Source organism: Chiloscyllium plagiosum, chromosome 25, assembly GCF_004010195.1.
Source record: "Chiloscyllium plagiosum isolate BGI_BamShark_2017 chromosome 25, ASM401019v2, whole genome shotgun sequence".
Lineage (NCBI taxonomy): Eukaryota > Metazoa > Chordata > Chondrichthyes > Orectolobiformes > Hemiscylliidae > Chiloscyllium > Chiloscyllium plagiosum.
Genome location: NC_057734.1, coordinates 3,001,290 through 3,021,298, shown reverse-complemented (window position 1 = coordinate 3,021,298; position 20,009 = coordinate 3,001,290). Strand labels below are relative to the sequence as shown.

General features: G+C 44.3%; 1 protein-coding gene across 1 annotated transcript in view; it reads right to left on the bottom strand.

The window, feature by feature from the left end:
• Window positions 1-7,958: 7,958 nt before the first annotated feature.
• The window catches only part of galnt9 (polypeptide N-acetylgalactosaminyltransferase 9), a 268,597-nt gene continuing 256,546 nt past the window's right edge, over window positions 7,959-20,009 (bottom strand). The window contains exons 10-11 of the mRNA XM_043715359.1: window positions 11,189-11,356; window positions 7,959-8,350 (exon numbers count right to left, since the gene is read on the bottom strand). Of these exons, the coding sequence (XP_043571294.1) occupies window positions 8,204-8,350; window positions 11,189-11,356 (315 nt within the window). The 3' untranslated portion in view covers window positions 7,959-8,203. The remainder of the gene's footprint in view (window positions 8,351-11,188; window positions 11,357-20,009) is intronic.

Sequence of the window (20,009 nt, the reverse complement as noted above, 5' to 3'; positions counted from 1 at the left end):
TAAATTAAACTAATTGGCACACTCAGAAAGTGATATTGCAAAGGGCAGTAAAATTAATCAGGATCCCAGGAGGAAATGTTCTGCTGAGTTGGCTGGAAAAGGGACACAGTTTTCAAATTAGTGAGAGGGAGGAAATAGACGTCTCAATATGGCAGAAATCAAAACTAATCTGTTCAGCAGAAACCTGCCAAAGTGCTTCACCCACACTCCGTCTACCGGAGGAATTATTTTATCTGCCATTAGACAGATTCCTATCGGGACAGAGGGGCACTGGCTGGATGTCACGAGGGACAATCTTCAGCTCTCGGCACACCTTATAGTGCGGAACCAGGCCACTGGGCCAGTAGCAGTCATGGGATCTCTTTGGTAGGCCTCCAACATTAAGGAATACAACAACATCACTAGGAATTGTCTTTTCCAGCAGCAACACAGATTTACCTCCCTCCTCTCCTCTCGTAATAATGTTTATTACTGCCATTTCATTGATCAAGAGTTCCTGTTCTGTCTGTTAGACGTAATCTCTTTCTTTTCATTTTCTTTTCTGCCGTTCTGACTTCACTTTCAGGTTAATTAATTGAATTGAAATTCTATCAGATGCCGTACACAGATTTGAACCCACATCCTCGGAGCATTGGCTTGGGTTTCTGGATTGCTAGCCCCGTGACATTGTCACTCAGCCAATCATCTACAAAGGAGCATGAGAACAAGAGTAGGCCATTCAGCCCATTGAACTTGTTCTGCCATTCAATTAGGTCATGGCTTGGCCTCACTTGATGTCCTCTGGATAAGTGACTTTAACAAAATGGTATGGAAAGAATTTACTGTGTGGCGACTCGACATTTCAGAACGGCAGAAAAGAAAATGAAAAGAAAGAGATTACGTCTAACAGACAGAACAGGAACTCTTGATCAATGAAATGGCAGTAATAAACATTATTACGAGAGGAGAGGAGGGAGGTAAATCTGTGTTGCTGCTGGAAAAGACAATTCCTAGTGATGTTGTTGTATTCCTTAATGTTGGAGGCCTACCAAAGAGATCCCATGACTGCTACTGGCCCAGTGGCCTGGTTCCGCACTATAAGGTGTGCCGAGAGCTGAAGATTGTCCCTCGTGACATCCAGCCAGTGCCCCTCTGTCCCGATAGGAATCTGTCTAATGGCAGATAAAATAATTCCTCCGGTAGACGGAGTGTGGGTGAAGCACTTTGGCAGGTTTCTGCTGAACAGATTAGTTTTGATTTCTGCCATATTGAGACGTCTATTTCCTCCCTCTCACTAATTTGAAAACTGTGTCCCTTTTCCAGCCAACTCAGCAGAACATTTCCTCCTGGGATCCTGATTAATTTTACTGCCCTTTGCAATATCACTTTCTGAGTGTGCCAATTAGTTTAATTTACTGCCAGAAAACATTAAGGAATACAACAACATCACTAGGAATTGTCTTTTCCAGCAGCAACACAGACGTAATCTCTTTCTTTTCATTTTCTTTTCTGCCGTTCTGAAATGTCGAGTCGCCACACAGTAAATTCTTTCCATACCATTTTGTTAAAGTCACTTATCCAGAGGACATCAAGTGAGGCCAAGCCATGACCTAATTGAATGGCAGAACAAGTTCAATGGGCTGAATGGCCTACTCTTGTTCTCATGCTCCTTTGTAGATGATTGGCTGAGTGACAATGTCACGGGGCTAGCAATCCAGAAACCCAAGCCAATGCTCCGAGGATGTGGGTTCAAATCTGTGTACGGCATCTGATAGAATTTCAATTCAATTAATTAACCTGAAAGTGAAGTCAACTCTCAGTAATGGAGATAGCTGATGTTCCCTGTGGTGGATGTCTGAATATTGCAGTGGTAAGAGGTCATGGCAATTAGTCATAGAGTCTTGGAGATGTACAGCACGGAAACAGACCCTTCAGTCCAACTCGTCCATGCTGGCCTGATATCCTAACCCAAACTAGTCCCACCTGCCAGCACCCGGCTCATATTCCTCCAAACCGTTCCTATCATATACCCATCCAAATGCCTTTTAAATGTTGTACTTGTACCAACCTCCACCACTTCCTCTGGCAGCACATTCCATACACGTACCACCCTCTGCGTGAAAAAGTTGCCCCTTAGGTCTCTTTTATATCTTTCCCCTCTCACCCTAAACCTATGCCCTCTAGTTCTGGACTCCCCCACCACCGGGAAAAGACTTTGTCTATTTATCCTATCCATGCCCCTTATGATTTTATAAATCTCTATAAGGTCACCCCTCAGCCTCCGATGCTCCAGGGAAAACAGCACCAGCCCAGTCAACCTCTTGATACATGTGTGAGCTGCACAGGTTAGAGTGAATGCTGATGACAGCTCTCTTTAATTCCATTTTTTGCAACAACCCGTCTGATTCACTCATCCCCCTGTGAGGAAGGAAATCTACAGACTTCCTCAGTCTGTGTGACTCCAGACCCACAGCAATGTGGCTGACTCTTAAAAAAACCTTCTGAGATTAAGAAGCAAGCCACTCAGGGCAAGGGCAGGCAATTCAGGATGTGCAACAAATGCTGGTCTTCGCTATGAGGGGAAGTGAGAGGGACAGCCATTAACATCAAGGCTGCATTCAACCGAGTGTGGCATCAAGGAGCCCGAGCAAAACTGGAATCAATGGGTATCAGGGGACAAACCGTCTACTGGTTAGAGTCATACCTGGCACAGAGGAAGGTGGATGTAGTTGTTGGAGGTCAGTCATCTCAGCTCCAGGACATCTCTGCAGGAGTTCCTCAGGGAAATGTCCTAGGCCCAACCATCTTCAGCTGCTTCATCAATGACTATCATAAAGTCAAGTGGGGCTATTTGCTAATGACTGCACAATATTCAACATAATTTACGATTCCTCAGATACTGAAGCAGTCCGTATCCAAATGCAATGAGATCTGGACAATATCCAGGCTTGGGCTGGGAAGTGGCAAGTAACATTTGTGCCACACAAATGCCAGGATATGACCATCTCCAACATGAGACAATCCAACCATTACCCCTTAACATCCAATGGTGCTACCATCACTGAATCCTCCACTATCAACATCCTTGATCAGAAAGTCAACTGGATCCAGTAAATAAATACAGTGACTTTCAGAGCAGGTCGGAGGCTTGGAATCCTGCAGCCAGCAGCTCACCTCCTGCCTCCCCAAAGCCTGTCCACCATCTACACGGCACAAGTAAGGAGTGTGATGGAATACTCCCCACTTGCCCTGGATGGGTGCACCTCCAACACTCAAGAACCCCGACACCATCTAAGACAAAGCAGCCCATTGGCACCACATCCACAAACACCCCCTCCCTCCACCCCTGACACTCAGTAACAGCAGTATGTGCCATCTACAAGATGCACTGCAGAAATTCACCAAAGATCCTCAGAGAGCACCTTCCAAACCCACAGCCACTTCCAACTAGAAGGACAAGGACAGCAGATACTTGGGAATACCACCCCCAGCATGTTCCCCTCCGAGCCACTTCCCATCCTGACTTGGAAATATATCGTCGTTCCTGAAATGTTGCTGGGTCAGAATCCTGGAATTCCCTCCCTCAGGGCATTGTGGGTCTACCTACAGCACATGGACTGCAGCGGGTCAAGAAGGCAGCTCAACCCCACCTTCTCAAGGGGCAACTAGGGATGGGCAATAAATGCTGGGCCCAGTCAGTGACGCCCATATTCCGTGGATGAATAAAGAAAATTACCCACAACTCGTAAAAGAGGAAAGGAAAACAAAATCTTCCTAAACCCCAGCTTAAACCCATTAATCACCTGAGGCCATTTCATGCTGAAAATCTTCGACATTCCATCCACTGCCTACACTCTGGGGAAGGGGCTCCCATGTAGTTGTGTCCTGGTCCTATTGTGGCTCAATGGTTTAATTGTTCTGTTTCTCATTACATGACTGCTTTGTATGGCTGTTCAACGTGCTTGATTAATTCAGCCTGGGTGCAGACTCAGGGAGAAATATAAGCAAAGCTGCAGGAAGATCTAGAAACCAAAACTGAAGCATGGAGTAGACATCTTATAGCTCTGTGAATGACACCTGTCATACACATAGGGACTCATGTGTCCAACACACATCACATTGTCTCCACGGACTGCCCAATCCACACCTTGCAATAATCTCCAGAGTACCCCAGAACTCTCTTCCTGGTTCCTTCCTCCTCACATGTGGAGAGACTGGAGAACCTGGAATTATTCTCCTTACAGGGTCAAGGCGATCTTAACAGAAATCATGAGGAGATTTTGCAGAGCAAATTAAGAGAAAGTCCCACTGACAAGAAGCATCTCTAACTGATGCAGACGGATGTAATAACAAATAAAAGAATCAAGGATTAATTTTACATTCTGGGAGTTACAACTTTGAACGAGCTGTCAGAAAGGGCAGTGGAAGGACATTCAATAGGAACCATTAAACAGGAATTGGAAACATATTTAAAGTGGAAAGAGAGTACAGAGTTATGGGAAAAGGGCAGGCAGGTGGGTTTAATTGGATAGCTCTTTCAAAGAGCTAGCAGAGCCATGATGGGCAGACTGGCTTTCTTCCGCACTGTAAGATTCACTGGCTATGTGTGTTATCCATCATTTCAGACCATTCTGGTGAATCCTGTTGGTTTGTACAGCTCTGACCATCCTTCTACCTCACTCCGATCCCTGCAACACAAACATTTTCCCTGCACCTGGACTGTTTCCACTTGAGTGAGGAGACCAGAATTAGGGAGCATTGCTATAACATAATCACTAATAAATCCTCTTGGGAACTGAGTGAACCCAGCTTATCCTGAATCAAGTTAGAAAGTAAATTTTGCTGCCTCAGGGAATGATTGATACAAAGGGCAGAGAGAGATTTGAGGAGAATTCACATAAACATGAGGGAGACAGGGATAGGAGGATATGGTGGGAGCAGGCTCATATAGAACATACTAACTAGGGCAGACCATTGGAAGAATGGTATTAAACACTGTAAATAAATGCTACGCTTTTGAAATTACTTCTACCACCTTTTCAAGCAGAACATTCTAGATCATGGGGGAGGCAGTGGCGTAGTGGCAATGTCCCTGAATAACTAATAATCCACAATGCCAAGCTAATGTTCGAAGGACATGGGTTTGAATTTTGCCATGGCAGATGATGAAAATTTGAACTTAATTAAAAAACAACTGTGCCTCATAGTGACCACAGTCAATTGTAATAAAAACCCCATCAGGTTTACCACTGTCCATTCTGGAAGGAAATCTCTCGCCTTTCCCTGGTCTGGCCTACATGTGACTCCAGACCCACAGCGATGTGATTGATACTGAGCTGCTATCTCAGTTAAGGATGAGCAATTAATGCATCTCATGAAGAAGCAAAAATGAAAGCGCTTCCAGAATTTTCCATTAAAAATAAGTTTCTTGTTGATATGAAACTGCACGTGGTCAGCCTTATCATCAAGTTCTCAGTGCAAGAAAATGTAACCGTCTTCACTCTGTTGTAACCATCTTGATAAGCTGCCAATTCAATACTTATGTGTCCCTTTGATGGACCTGAACCTTGCGCTGTGCTCATCCAACAGAGAAATAGCTTCCTAATGAAACATAAGCCGTTATGCATCGTTGCCCTGATCAGTTCACTTGTAGGAAATAAAGAGTGTGAGTGAGCACTCAGAACAAAACCATAAGCCCTCATGATATAGGAGCCAATTGGGCCATCAAATCTACACTGCAATGCCATCATGGCAGGTATGTTTCTTAACCCATCCTCCACCCTTCTCCCTGTAACCCTTGATCCCCCTAGCAATCAAAAACAGATCTATGTGTGTCTTAAAGACACTCAATGACATGGCCTCCCCAGCCCTCTGCAGCAACACCTTTCACAGAGTCACCACCCTCTGGCTGAGAGCTGTAACAGAGGCTCGGGATTGCAGGTTGAAGATAAAGAATCACTTGAACAATTTGAGAAAAAATAAATTGACGGATGTGTTTTGACCTTGTTCCTGTCATGAGTGACGTGGCTGTTTGTCAGCTGTTCCACCCGAGAGATTGCACCCAAGAATGAGAATGGAGGAAAGGGATGTAAGCTGAAAGAGAGAGGGTATATGTGACCGAGGGAAATGGCACTGACGTACAGCAGTGCTGAATTAGAGGTTGGAGCAGCTTATCAAGACTCTGGTAGAAAATCCAAAAGTAAGTGTTGGAGGCTTACAGAACGCAGACTTCTCCTTACCCATCTCCTCGTCTCTCTACTCCTCTCTTTACCCTTCCTTCCTTCACCTTGTCCCTCTCTCCATCCCAAATGCTGCAATTTGTTTGATATTTTCTATGTAGTGGTAATGTCTTTGCTCTGCCCAAGTTGTTCACTTTTATTTTGAGTAATTAAGTTGTTCCCAAAGGCTTCAAGCCAGCAGGGAGTGGGCCATGCTATCCTTTGATGCCAGATAAATCAATCAACTGAACAACTCTGAAAATTACAGGAAAAATCAGCTCCATTCTGTTGATGGCTCAGATTTCGGTGGAAAATGTAATGGAAAATCCACAGGGGGGAGCCGATTTCTAATGGAAGGTTGGTGGAAACTTAAAAAGGATTAACAGTAAAGTGTTAGGAGGGTGCAGGATCAGATTGGATTGACATGTGAGCAATGTCATGGAGACTGTTCTCTATGGTCACACCATCTGCTGTATCTTTTGCCAGTGGTGTTAGAAAAAGCTGACCTCTGGGTCCAAAGGCTGTGGGTTCGAATCCCACCCCAGGGAATTGAACACAAAGTCCCAGTGTTAGCACGGGGAGGAGAGGGGCTCCCCGCGACATGTTATTGTGTTTCAGGTCCTGCTTTCTCTAAATAATGCCCCCATCTTCTGTTTAACATTGTTTGAATGATCACCTGTACAGGTAGTTCTTCTGTAACGTGATGGTTGTGTTCTTGCGTGTGTTAGCACGGGGAGGAGAGGGGCTCCCCGCGACATGTTATTGTGTTTCAGGTCCTGCTTTCTCTAAATAATGCTCCCATCTTCTGTTTAACGTTGTTTGAGTGATCACCTGTACAGGTAGTTCTTCTGTAACGTGATGGTTGTGTTCTTGCGTGACCCCGCATTATAGAAAAATCGCACTTTAGAAACAGCGCTTAATGTGTTAGTGATGTAATGATGTTACAGCCAGTGTGTGTGACTGTGAGAGTGTGAGAGAATGTGAGTGTGTGTGAGAGAGTGTGAGTGTGTGACTGTGAGTGTGTGTGTCAGCGAGAGAGTGTGAGTATGTGTGTGAGGATCTATGTGTGTGTGTGAGAGAGTATGTGAGAGAGTGTGAGTGTATGTGACTGTGTGTGTCTGAGAGTGCGTGTGTGTGAGAATGTGTGTAACTGTGAGTGTGCGAGAGTGTGTGTATGTGTCAAAGTGCAGTGAAGGGGCCTGAGGGTAGTGGAGACCTCAGGTTGGAGAGAGATAACCCCTCTGCAGATCTACTTACGGATGGGGATACATTGTGTGATAACCTTGCAGTCCCTGCCAATGGGGAGCATGGCTCCAATATTCCCGTGGCTGTCTAGCAGGACACTGCCATCATGGACTGAGACAGGGGCAGCACAGCCCCAACGTGGAGCCTTAACTAGACTAACAGATTAACTAGACTAACAGATTAACTAGACTAACAGTCTCCTGGGGAATCAGATTGTGAAGTTAACTCAGTGCTGAGTCTGCTATCCCCCTGTCCCCTAGCCCAGAGCTCCCACCTGTTTACTGGGTAAGAAAAGCCCATTGTGCACCAATTTATAAAACTCAGGATCTGGTGTGTGAGTGTTTTTAACAACCTGCTCATCTTCCCAAGACTTGTGTTTGTTAATCCCCTTGGTCTCTCCACTCCTGCCTCCCCTTTAAAATGGTTGCATTTAGTCTTGTAACATTTAAGTCTTTTTTAATATTATTATTTACAGTTTTCTGTTCCAATATAATAAACCGAAACATGCTTAAGGGGCTGGTTCCAGTCAAGAAGTTTATAAGTGAAAAAAGGCACATCATTATTGTTCATTTAATGCCGTGCAGTAGTCAATAATTTCAAATGAGTGTGTTGATCAAGTGTCCCTTCATTGAGGATGACTGGATGATTCCATGTTGTGTCCCCCACAATGTCTCATGGGTGCTTTGCTACACATCACAATGTCATGTGGAAGTAGACATACAAAGATACACTGGGATGCAGCAAATAGATCCCATCAGCACTCAGTGCTTGGCATGTTTGATCCAGTTTCTGATTATCCACTTTTGCCCGGAACACTTCTGCAAGGATAATCGCAGGCCAAAGTTAGCGTCCTTGGTCATTTCCACTTCCAAACAACGTCCCGTGTCTCTGTTAATAATTGGCCCATTCTGCAAAAGAAGGTCAACATGCATTACCAAATCTCACTCTTTATGAACTGTCCCTGGCATAATTTTCCAATTTTATTTCCATTTTGGAGACAACGAAATCACAAACATATGGTACACAGGCACAGAAACACAGAAAATGGAGACAACTGTAGGCCATTCAGCCCTTTGAATCTGCCCCACCATTTATTATGATCACGGCTCATCAACCAACTCAATGCTCTGTTCCAGCTGTTTCCCATATATCCTTTGACCCCATTAATTCCAAATGCTGTGTACAACTCCTTGAAATGATGCACTGTTTTGGCCTTTGACACCAGGTAAGAGTTCAACAGGTTTATTTGAAATCACAAGCTTTCGGAGCACTGCCCCTTAACCCTTCACCCGACAAAAGGGCAGTGCACTGGTATCCTGTGTTTCTGACATTGTCCATCCTGGCACCTCCACATCACAGTCTCGCCTTGACTGCTTCCTGTGACAGAGAATTCCACAGGCTCACCACTTTCTGGGTGAAGACATTTCTCCTCATCTCAGTCCTAAACATGTCCTACCCCATGTCCTTAGACTGTGACCTCTGGTCATTGGAAACATCTTTCCTGCATTTGCCCTGTGTAGTCCTGTTGGCATTTTACAGGTTTTTATCAGATCTCCCCCCACGTGCTTCTGCACTCCAATGAACATAATCCTAAATGATTCAATCCCTCGTCCTCTATCAGCCCTACCATCCCAGTGTGGTAAACCTTCAGTGCACTTCCTCCATCACCACAACATCTTTCCTCAGATACGGAGACTAAAGTGATACAACACAGTCCACATAAGCAGAAACGCCCCTCACAAAATATCAGGAAGGTTAAAGAGCTAAGGTATAAAAAGTTATAATCTTAGATTACATACAGTATGGAAACAGGCCCTTCGGCCCAACAAGCCCACACCGACCCTCCGAAGAGCAACCCACCCAGACCTATTCCCCTACATTCATCCCTTCACCTAATACGAGGGGCAATTTAGCCTGGCCAATTCACCTGACCTGCACATTTTTTGGACTGTGGGAGGAAACCGGAGCACCCGGAGGAAACCCACGCAGACACGGGGAGAATGTGCAAACTCCACACAGTCAGTCGCCTGAGGCGGGAATTGAACCCGGGTCTCTGGCGCTGTGAGGCAGCAGTGCTAACCACTGTGCCACCGTGCCGCCCTTTTAAGGCACAATTTCGTCTAGAATCTTAGAATTTGGATGGAATGTGAACATCAGAGATAAAGGTTATTACGAAGGCATATATTAGAGGAAGCAAGATTGAGGATGGTGTGACAAATGATAACAGAAGGTGTCGGATGTGCTGCAGGAGGTAGAGGAAGGATAAAGATGGCCAGAGGTGATTTTCTGAAGATGATGGATGCGTCAACAACAGGGAGACTCAAGGTTGTTACAAGGAAACCACCCATCAGATGCTGCATTTTCTCTGTCGCTTTCCTGTAAATTTACAAATCCTGGACAACAAGTAAAGGTTTGCAGCTCAAATTGAGTGCATTTAAATTGTGGATCCTAAAACATAATGCTGCAAATTCCACAGACAATGAAAGAAAGAGGTGTTTGGAAGAGTAAAAAGGATCTCTTAAAAAACTGGCCATTTGATTGGAGCTGAAAAGTGGCAAAGATGCCTTCCAGAGGCAGCGCCGGGGTTGGTGGGGGTGGTTGGGCAAGGGGGGGTGACGGATGTCACTGAGCTGTTGCAGTCAGGCTATGACTTGGTTGTGAGGATGGGACATTGGCATCGCTGGCTGGTTCAGCATTTATTACCCATCTCTAGTTGCCCCTTGAGAAGGTGGGGGTGAGCTGCCTTTTTGAACCGCTACAGTCCATGTGTTGTGGGTAGACCCACAATCCCTTAGGGAGGGAATTCCAGGATTCTGACCCAGTGACACTGAAGGAACAGTGACATATTTCCAAGTCAGGATGGTGAGTGGCTCGGAGGGGATTGTGCAGGGGGTGGTGTTCCCATGTATCTGCTGCCCTTGTCCTTCCAGATAGAAGTGGGCGTGGGTTTGGAAAGTGCTGTCTGAGGATCTTTGGTGAGTTTCTGCAGTGCATCTTATAGACAGTGCACACTGCTGTTCCTGAGCATTGGTGGTGGAGGGAGGGGGTGTTGGTGGATGTGGGGCTAATCAAGCGGGGGCTGCTTTGTCCTGGATGGTGTCGAGCTTCTCGAGTGTTATTGGAGTGTAATAGATGATGAGGATTTTGTACAATGACAGCTGGTCCTTTGCTGGAGAAAAAACACAAACAGCAGAGGGAGAGGACGTTTATATTCTTCTCTGTGAGGTAAATGTGGATCCCATCAAAGATAGCATATACACAGACAGACAGACACATGTACTTACTGTTTCCAGTGTGAGAAATAAAGACCAAATTATTCCTTGAGGGGTCTGTTGGCATTTACAGATACAGAAAGATTTGGATTTATATAGCGCCTTTCGCAACTTCAGGACATTCGAAAGCACTCAGCCAAAATTAAAACATCTGTGATCAATCTGTTCAGAGATGTCATTACACAGCTCTGGAGCAGGTGGGTCTTGAGCCTGGCTCTCCTGGCTCAGAGGTAAGGACACTATCACCAATTAAATCTGCACAATATTGCTACAAAAGCCTTAATATCAAGCTTGATTCCAAACACTAGTTGGTCAAATCTAAGTCCTCTATTGATTCTCAATCCATCTGGGTAAGTATCTGGATAAGCAAACCCTTAACAACCAAGGACTCTTTGGTGAACAGCTCATGTTCATGAATAGTTGCCATTTATTCCATCCTTCCCTCTCCTTCAGATGAAGCAAACAGGACATTACCTGCGTGAAATCCCAGAGTTTCTGGTTTATTCTGGGTACCTCGTCGCATTTCCTGAGAGTTGGGAACTTGATTCTTCTGTCATCCATTAAACATTTGGTGTCGGGTAGGAAATTTGTTGACCCCAGGGGCCCAAGTTGCAGAAGCCCCTCAATGGTGTAACGTACCAGCTGGGGAAATAAAACAAAAACAATCACCCATTGGCTATCCTCAATACTGCTGTCAGCTTGGAACATAAACTATCAGATAAAGATGCAAATTATTAATACGCACTGTGATCACAGTTTGGCGATCCTGAGGGTAATGGCTTTGTGTATGAGCCAGAAGTTGCCCCATTCCAGGGATTTCGACACTGAACCTAGACTGACACTTCCAGGGCAACACTGACAGAGTGCTGCACTGTCAGATGTGCTGACTGTTAGCTGAGACATTATACTGAGGCATCACGTTCTCTCTAGGGTCAATGTCAAGACCCTGTGGGTACCATTTAGACAAACAGAGGTGGTGTTCACTCCAATCTCATCATCAAATTTTCCCATCAACCCAAACTAAAACTAAAACAGATGATTTGGCCATTAACACAGTGGGATCTTGCTGTGTGAAAATTGACTGCTGCATTTCCAACATTACAACAGTGACATCACCTCAAAAAGCACCTCTGCGACAGGAAACCCAAGGCGGTGAGAGTTGCTATGGAAATGCACGTTCTTTCTTTGTCTCAGTGTTGAGTAGGTGTGCAGGGTTCAAGCCCCACATGAGAGTCTGCGCTGATACTCCTGTGCGGTACTGAGAGTACGCTGCACTGCTGAGAGATCCATTCTTTGGCTGTGAGGTTAATGTGTAAAGGCTGATGAGTCTGGTGATATCCCTGCAGCTGCTGTTTCAATCAAAGGTCACCTCTTTGGTTATTTATCACCAGTCCGGTTTGTGGAGTCAAACTTGTAGCTTTTGCTATTTTCTGATATAACAACAGGAGGCAGTAGCAGAATGGTCATGTCACTGGGCCAGCAATCCAGACCAACATTCTGGGGAAATGGGTTCAAACCCCACCATGGCAGATGGTGAAATTTGAATTAAAAAAAATCCTGGAATAAAAAGCCGACCTAACAGTAACTTGTCAATTATTGTAGCATGCTTCAGTATGGTTGCTTGGTAAAGCTGAATGAGCTCACATGGCTGGTTTGTGATGCTAACAGTGAGGGACTCTCCTTCTCAATCTCTCCCCCTGCCTGAGGCACGGTGACCCTCAGGTCAAACCACCACCAGTCATCTCTTTCTCTCTGTCATTAATGAGACAGTAGGGCTATGATGGCTTTATCTTTACTGAAGAAAATCTGCTGTCCTTCTCCACCTACATGTGACTCCAGTCGCACAGTAATATGGTTGATTCCTAACTGTCCTCTGGGCAATTAATACTGATGAGTGAGACCCATACCCAATCAACAAAATAAAAGGAGATTCCTTGAAACTATTACACCAATTAGATTGTAGTTTAATATTATCTTCCTGCTTTTGTTCATTAATTTTTAATATTCTTGTTTACCGTTGAAACCCACACAGGTTTTTTTTGGGATGAGAGAGTTCCAGATATTCATTTCTCTCTGCGTGAGGAAGGACTTGCTGATATCACCCAGGAGTCGAATCACACAATCATACAGTGTGGAATAGAAGAGGCCTTTCAGCCCATTCAGTCTGTACCTAGATACCTTTGTACCTAAGATGGCATTGTAAGAGGTGACTTGTAAATTGTTCACTACACTTATTTGAGTACATGTGGCAATAAAGCTAATTCAATTCAAACCAAAACTATCCTAAATCTACATCAGTCCCACTTTCCTGCACTAGACCCATTTCCATCAAGTGTTCATCCAAGTAATTTTTAACGGTTGTGAGGCTTTCCCTCCTCAACTACCCTCCCAGGCAGAGTATTCCAGTTCCCCCGCACCTTCTGGATGAATTTAGTTTTCCTCAAATCCCCTCTAAACCTCCTGCCTTTCACGTTAAACATGTGTTCCCTTGTTATCAAGCCAGGGGGCCGGGGAATAGCTAACTTCCTATTCACCCTGCACTTGTCCCTCATAAACTTATAGATCTCCATCACATCCAGTCTCAAACTTCTCTGCTCCATAGGAAGCAACCTGAGCTTATCCAGCCTCTCTCTATCGCTGAAATGCTCCATCCCAAGCAACATCCTCATTCAAGTTTGAAGTTTTTCTCCCCTCTTATTCTGGACCTCCCCCAACAATATCAAATCCCTGTGTCATCTTCAACATTTTAATTAGATAATGGTCAGTAGACCTCAGAGTAATTCGCCGTCTGAAACACTTTAAGATATACAAAATGATAAAGTGGTTAAATAAATGCAGTCGTTAGTATTGTAAAAGACATCAGTCATCTTGGATTTGTCATTTTTGAACACTCTCAGACTAACGCAGTCATCTTTGAGAGAAGCGATTCCCAGTAATTACTTTCACTTCAGTAAAATGTCAGCACTCTTAATGAATGCTGGATGTCAAGGACAGGGTGAAGTCAGCTTAGTAATGTCCTTAGACACTTCCAGGGATAAATACAGGAGGCAGTCAATTGCCCTGAACTGAGGAAATGTTCAAAATATGAGAGTAAAGCTGCAAAAGGACAGATGCCTCTGAAGCAGCAAGTGCAGTGAGTGATATGATGAAGGATGGGGAAGTATTATTTACTAACTCCATGTTGAAGTGATTGGCTACTATGCAGTTTGCTTTACTGACTAGATATAAACTTACTCACCCTTGCTCCATCCGTCCTCCAACACCTCCCTCCTTCCATCTATCCCATATTCCACCTTGCCTTTTCTCCTTATTGCCCCACTCTACCAACCCCCTGCCTTCCCAAACCTGGCTTCCACAAAATGCATTTTCCTTTCACTCCCTCCTCTTTCCCTCTTTGGAGGCTTTCCAATGGAATTGTGGCCAGTCAAACTTGGATAATCCTGAAAATTGAGTTGTCGGCCATTGCTGTTGGCAGGAAAAGAAACCCAGTGGAAGGAAACGCCTGCGATAAAGTGAAGCTCTGGATTGCTAACTCCAGATCAGCTGACCCCATGCATGCTTGTCACGTGACTGCACCAACCAATCAGAATAGAGCAAGGCCGCCTTAGTGATGTCTCAGGGATTAATGAAGACTAAGAGGCATGAAGACTGAGACTGATATGTTCAAGATTCCTCAGGACTTGACAGAGTCGATGTGGAATGGTTGATTCCCCTTATGGGGGAGTCTAGGACCAGAGGACATCTTCTCAGAATAATGCATCACACATTTAAGACAGAGATGAGAAGGAATTTCTTCTGTCCGAGGGGAGTGAGTCTGTGGAATTCTTTATCACAGAGGGCTGTCGAGGCTGGGTCATTAGTGTATTCGAGGCTGAGATCTTTAATCAGGAATGGAAGGAAGGGTTATGGGTAGAGGGAAGGAAAATGGAGTCAGGAATTACCAGATCAGCCATGATCTCGCTGAATGGTAGGCAGATTGAAAGGGCTGAATGGCCTACCTTTACCTTCAAGGTCTTAGCATCTTAAATCTGCATTGACTTCCCAAACAAACACATACCAAAGAAGAATGTCAACTTGGATGAAACCAAACTGATTTATTTTCTCTTTTATTATTTGTTCAGAGGATGTGGGTGTCACTGTCTAAACCAGAATTTACTGCCCATCACTAATTACATGCCTGTGGGTCTGGAGTCACATGCAAACCAGACCATGTAAAGGGCAGCAGATTTCCTTCTCTAAAGGGGCATTAGTGGACCAGATGGATTTTAATGACCAATGCCAGTTAGACTTTTACTGAAAGCAGAGTTGAGGATTATCAGGTCAACAGTGATCTCATTGAATGGTGGAGTAGCAGAATAAGGGATGGGCTAATAGACTACATCTTTGTCTGATGTAAATTGTGAATTTAAATTTCACCATTCGCCAAAGTAGGATTCAAACCCATGTGCCCTCAGCATTAACTCAGGGTACACGATTCCAGTCTAGTGACATTTCCACTTCACAACCAGCTCCCCTTTTACCAGATTGCTCTTCAGTGTTTGAAGATGAAACACATAATGGTGGGAAGTGAAGCAAGGAATTTGTCACTGATGTGCTTCATGCCAACACAGATGGTACCAAAAAATGTCTCCCCTTTGTGATAGGAGAGTCGAAGGAGTGGCATTTTTATGTGTATGTAGAGAGACTTCCCACTAATTATAAGGCTAACAAACCCACCTGGATGGCAGCACGTTTGAGGCACGGATCAGGAAAGTGGACAAAATGTATCAATGGACCGAAAAGGAAGGTGTTCACAGTGATAACCCTGAAGAGTCTAATGAATACCTGCCTGCTCACCCATCCTGAACAAAGGCCATGGAGATGCTCACGATTTCAAACTAAAGGACAAAAACATGGAAAACATGTCTAACTACTCAACGACATGGTGGAGTCATCTAAAGACAGCATGCTCAGCAGAAAAGGGTTACTGTCAGAGCTAACCTCTAATGTCTTTCAATGCCTTTTACTGTACAAGGTCACATCATTGTAAACAAATTGAAAAATAAGGTCATTTTTGCTGCATTGCTATGTTACCATTTATTTTTCTCCAACATCGACTTATTGCAATTTTACTGTATTTTCCTCTTCTGCCTCTTCCCTCCTTTCCCTCTTCCCTCTGCACCCTCTACTTCCCCACCTCTCTCCTTCCCCACCTCTCTCCTCCTTTCTCCATCTTCTTCCTACCAGGTCTCTGCCTCCTGTTATAATCCCAACTCATGGTATTACTGGCCAAGTCAGAGCTGGTTTAATAGATCATATGTTACTTTGATTTTTGGTTTCAATATGATGATCTCCCACTAAAGCATAAACACACAATATGGCAGATTTGGTTTTAACAATAAAACAATTTCTGTCACAAAATAAATGCAGATAGAATAGAACGGAACAGAATGGAATAGAATAGAACAGAATAGACTGAACTATTGATGCAAAACTTGCATTTAAAGATTTCTAACACATGGTCAAAATGTAATCCCTTTACAGTACTGACATCAGAGAATCTCCTTCTTGATGACCTCAATAGGTGTACTTTATCTGTGACTTTAACTCCTGATCTGGAGAATCTGAACACCTCTTCCTGTAGCCTTCACACTCCTGAGCTTAAATCTTCTCAGCTTTAAGTAATCTCTTCCAGGTTTTACCAAAACACTCCTGGCCTGGAACTATTACTAAACTCCTTAGTCAGAGATTTTGTTTTGACAAATCGTAATTTTCTTTTCCCTTTCTCATAAGCAAATTCTTGACACTTCCACCTCCAGCTAAGAACCCTGCGCAACTCCCCAAACTAAAATAAAAACAGACATTGTTCGTTTCTAGCTGTGGGTGTTTCCCTCTACCCTTAAAAGAAAGCTCAGATTCTTCGATTAGGAAGCCCTAATGAACAATATTGTGCACTTTGTTCACTCTTAAGTTCTTCTAATGGACCCAAAAACCTGTTAGTTTCTAGAGGCTATCTCTCTCAAACTGTTCTAAAAGAAATCACTATGGCTACAGAAATACTTAGAAGTTAATCATTAAACCCTTTTAGGCACAGAGAAATCCCACATGCAATAATTCAATATTCAAAATCCTAAACTCAAAAATACATAATATTAAAATGTATATGATCACTCACCCTACATCACATTCCCCATCCTTTCCCTTCTGCTTCACTCCTTCTTCCCACCTTCCTTCACCCTCTATCCTTAATCATCCACTTCTTTCCTGTCCTCATCCGTTTTTCCAATAGCCTTCCCTCATCCCTCCAAACTTCCATCTCCCGCTCAGGTATGTTCTCGGATCCAGTTCAATGCTTCCTCAGCTAGTCCATGTGGTGCAATGATTGTTCCTTGTTGAATCAATTGCACAGTGTGTGACTGCTGGAACCAAAATACCTGCAGTGTGAGTTACTGTCGGCACATTTAAACAGGGAGTGTTGTGCACGAACAAGTTGTTCAACAGGGATTTCAATAACGGAATGAACAGAAGTTGCCCGAGAAGAACAACACAAACTTTTTAAAACATTCTCATTAATTTTCTCTCATAGCAATATTCAGGAAATTCTTATGCAGTACCTTCAGACGCTCAAAACCAGAACCCCCCCCCCATCCCTCAACTTGTTTGTTGGATGAGGGTGTCACTGTTTAGGCCAGCATTTTTTGCCATCCCTAAGTAAGAGTCAACCCCATTGCTGTGGGTCTGGAGTCACATGTTGGCCAGACGAGGTAAGGATGGCCGTTTCCTTTCCTTCAGGACATTAGTGACCCTGATGACAATCAGTGTCTTAATTTCAAAAATCACACAACACCAGGTTATAGTCCAACAGGTTTAATTGGAAGCACACTAGCTTTCGGAGCGACGCTCCTTCATCAGGTGATTGTGTCACTCCGAAAGCTAGTGTGCTTCCAATTAAACCTGTTGGACTATAACCTGGTGTTGTGTGATTTTTAACTTTGTCCATCCCAGCCCAACACCGGCATCTCCGAATCATGTTTTAATTTCAGATTTTTAATTGAGTTGTAATTCCCCTATCTGTCGTGGCAGGATTTGAACCAGAACATTACCTGCGTCCCTGAATTGGTAGTCTGGCACTAATACTACAAGGCCATTGCCTTCCCTTTTCAAAGCCTGTGCCTGGTGTCACAGAGTCACGCAGATCTACAGCCCAGAAAAAGGCCCTTCAGCCCATCGCATCTATACTGATCAATAACAATCACCTAGCTATTCTAATCACGGCATCTTTCAGTATCCCTCTGCTATCCATTTCATTGAGAGATGGCGTGTTGTGACATAATTGAGGGGGAATATGAGCAAATCCCTCTTGGCCATTGGGTGATGGAGGGGATGGCCAATCACTCACATCCGGTGTTCCCAGTGCTGTCAGGCAGACTATTCCAGCAATAACTAAAGCGAAGGAAAATGAAGTAGCAGTCAATGAACAGGCTGAGAAAACACATCAAATTAATTGACCAGGAAAAGAGTGCCCCTTTAAAATGAAACATTTCAGTAAATTTGCAGACAGTAAATTGACAGCATCAATTCATCTTCAGGTATTTCATATTCTGCTCTCTCCCAATTTTGCTACTTCAACTTTTCATTTTTGGTTTGAAAATACCACGCTATAGTTGCTGAGCAAATAACCATCTTGTGTGCTACAGGCAATCAGTTGTCACTACAGCCACCAATTCCTGCACTGTCCCATTGTGATGTATTTCTATAAAATCAGTGCAAAATACATTGACCTCAATCTCAGAAAGAATATCACAAACACTACAGTTATTCACAGCGCACGTTTCCTTGGCTCACTGGACTAAATCTTCTCTCTCGCTCTCATATACCTTTATAGCTCCCTTTCCTTTTTTATAGTATTCGCTCACAGGATGTGGGCATCACTGGCTGGGCCAGCATTTATTGCCCATCCCTAATTGCCCAGGGGGCAGTTAAGAGTCAACCCCATTGCTGTGGGTCTGGAGTCACAAGTAGGCCTGACCAGGTAAGGATGGCAGTTTCCTTCCCTAAAGGATACTAGTGACCCAAATGGGATTTTCCCAACATTTGACAACGGATTCACGGTCATCATTAGACTTCCAGATATTTATTGAATTCAAATTCCGCCATGAATATCCCATAGTGGGATTCAAACCCAGCTCCCTCGAACAGTTCCTCAGTCGCTGGACTAACAGCCAGCAATAATACCGTTAGGCCATCGCCTTCCCTTCGCCGTTCTGTAGCTCCTGCCACCTCTGAGCTTTCACTGGGAGAGCTGCTCGGAGGTGACCCTCTGGCCACAGAGTCACCACATTGTGAGTTCAAGTGACTCCTGAGGCCAGACCACAGAGTTCTCACAGTTCAAGTGACTCCTGAGGCCAGACCACAGAGTTCTCACACGATACAGGCCTCCTAATAGTCCTATAAACGTAGAAGAAAGGATTGCGAGGATGATTCAAGAGAAGAGTGAAAGTAATAGGGTGGTTGTTATGGGGGACTTTAACTTTCCTGATATTGATTGGGAAAGCTATAGCTCAAGTTCGTTAGATGGGTCAGTGTTTGTCCAATGTGTGCAGGAGGGTTTCCTGACACAATATGTAGATAGGCCAACAAGAAGTGAGGCCATACTGGATTTGGTTCTGGGTAATGAACCAGGCCAGGTGTTAGAATTAGAGGTAGGTGAGCACTTTGGGGACAGTGACCACAATTCGGTGACTTTTACTCGAGTGATGGAGAGGGATAAGTGTGCACTGCAGGGCAAGAGTTATAGCTGGGGGCAGGGAAATTAGGATGCGTGGCTTGGAAAAGTAGGCTTCAAGGCAAGGGCGTAATTGATATGTGAAGCTTCTTCAAGGAGCAACTATTGAGTGTCCTTGATAAGTATGTACCCGTCAGGCAGGGAGGAAAGGGTCGTGTGAGGGAGCCGTGGTTTAATAAGGAATTGGAATCCCTTGTTAAAGGGAAGAGGGCGGCCTATGTAAAGATGAGACGTGAAGGTTCAATTGGGGCGATTGAGAGTTATAAGGTAGCCAGGAAGGACCTGAAGAGAGAGCTAAAAGCAGCAAGGAGGGGACACGAAAGGTCCTTAGTAGATAGGATTAGGCAAAACCCTAAGGCTTTCTATAGGTATGTCAGGAATAAAAGAATGACTAGGGTAGGAATAGGTCCAGTCAAGGATAGTAGTGGGAAGTTGCGTGTGGAGGCTGAAGAGATTGGGGAGACACCGAATGAATACTTTTCGTCAGTATTCAATCAGGAACAGGACATTGTTATCAATGTGAGTACTGAG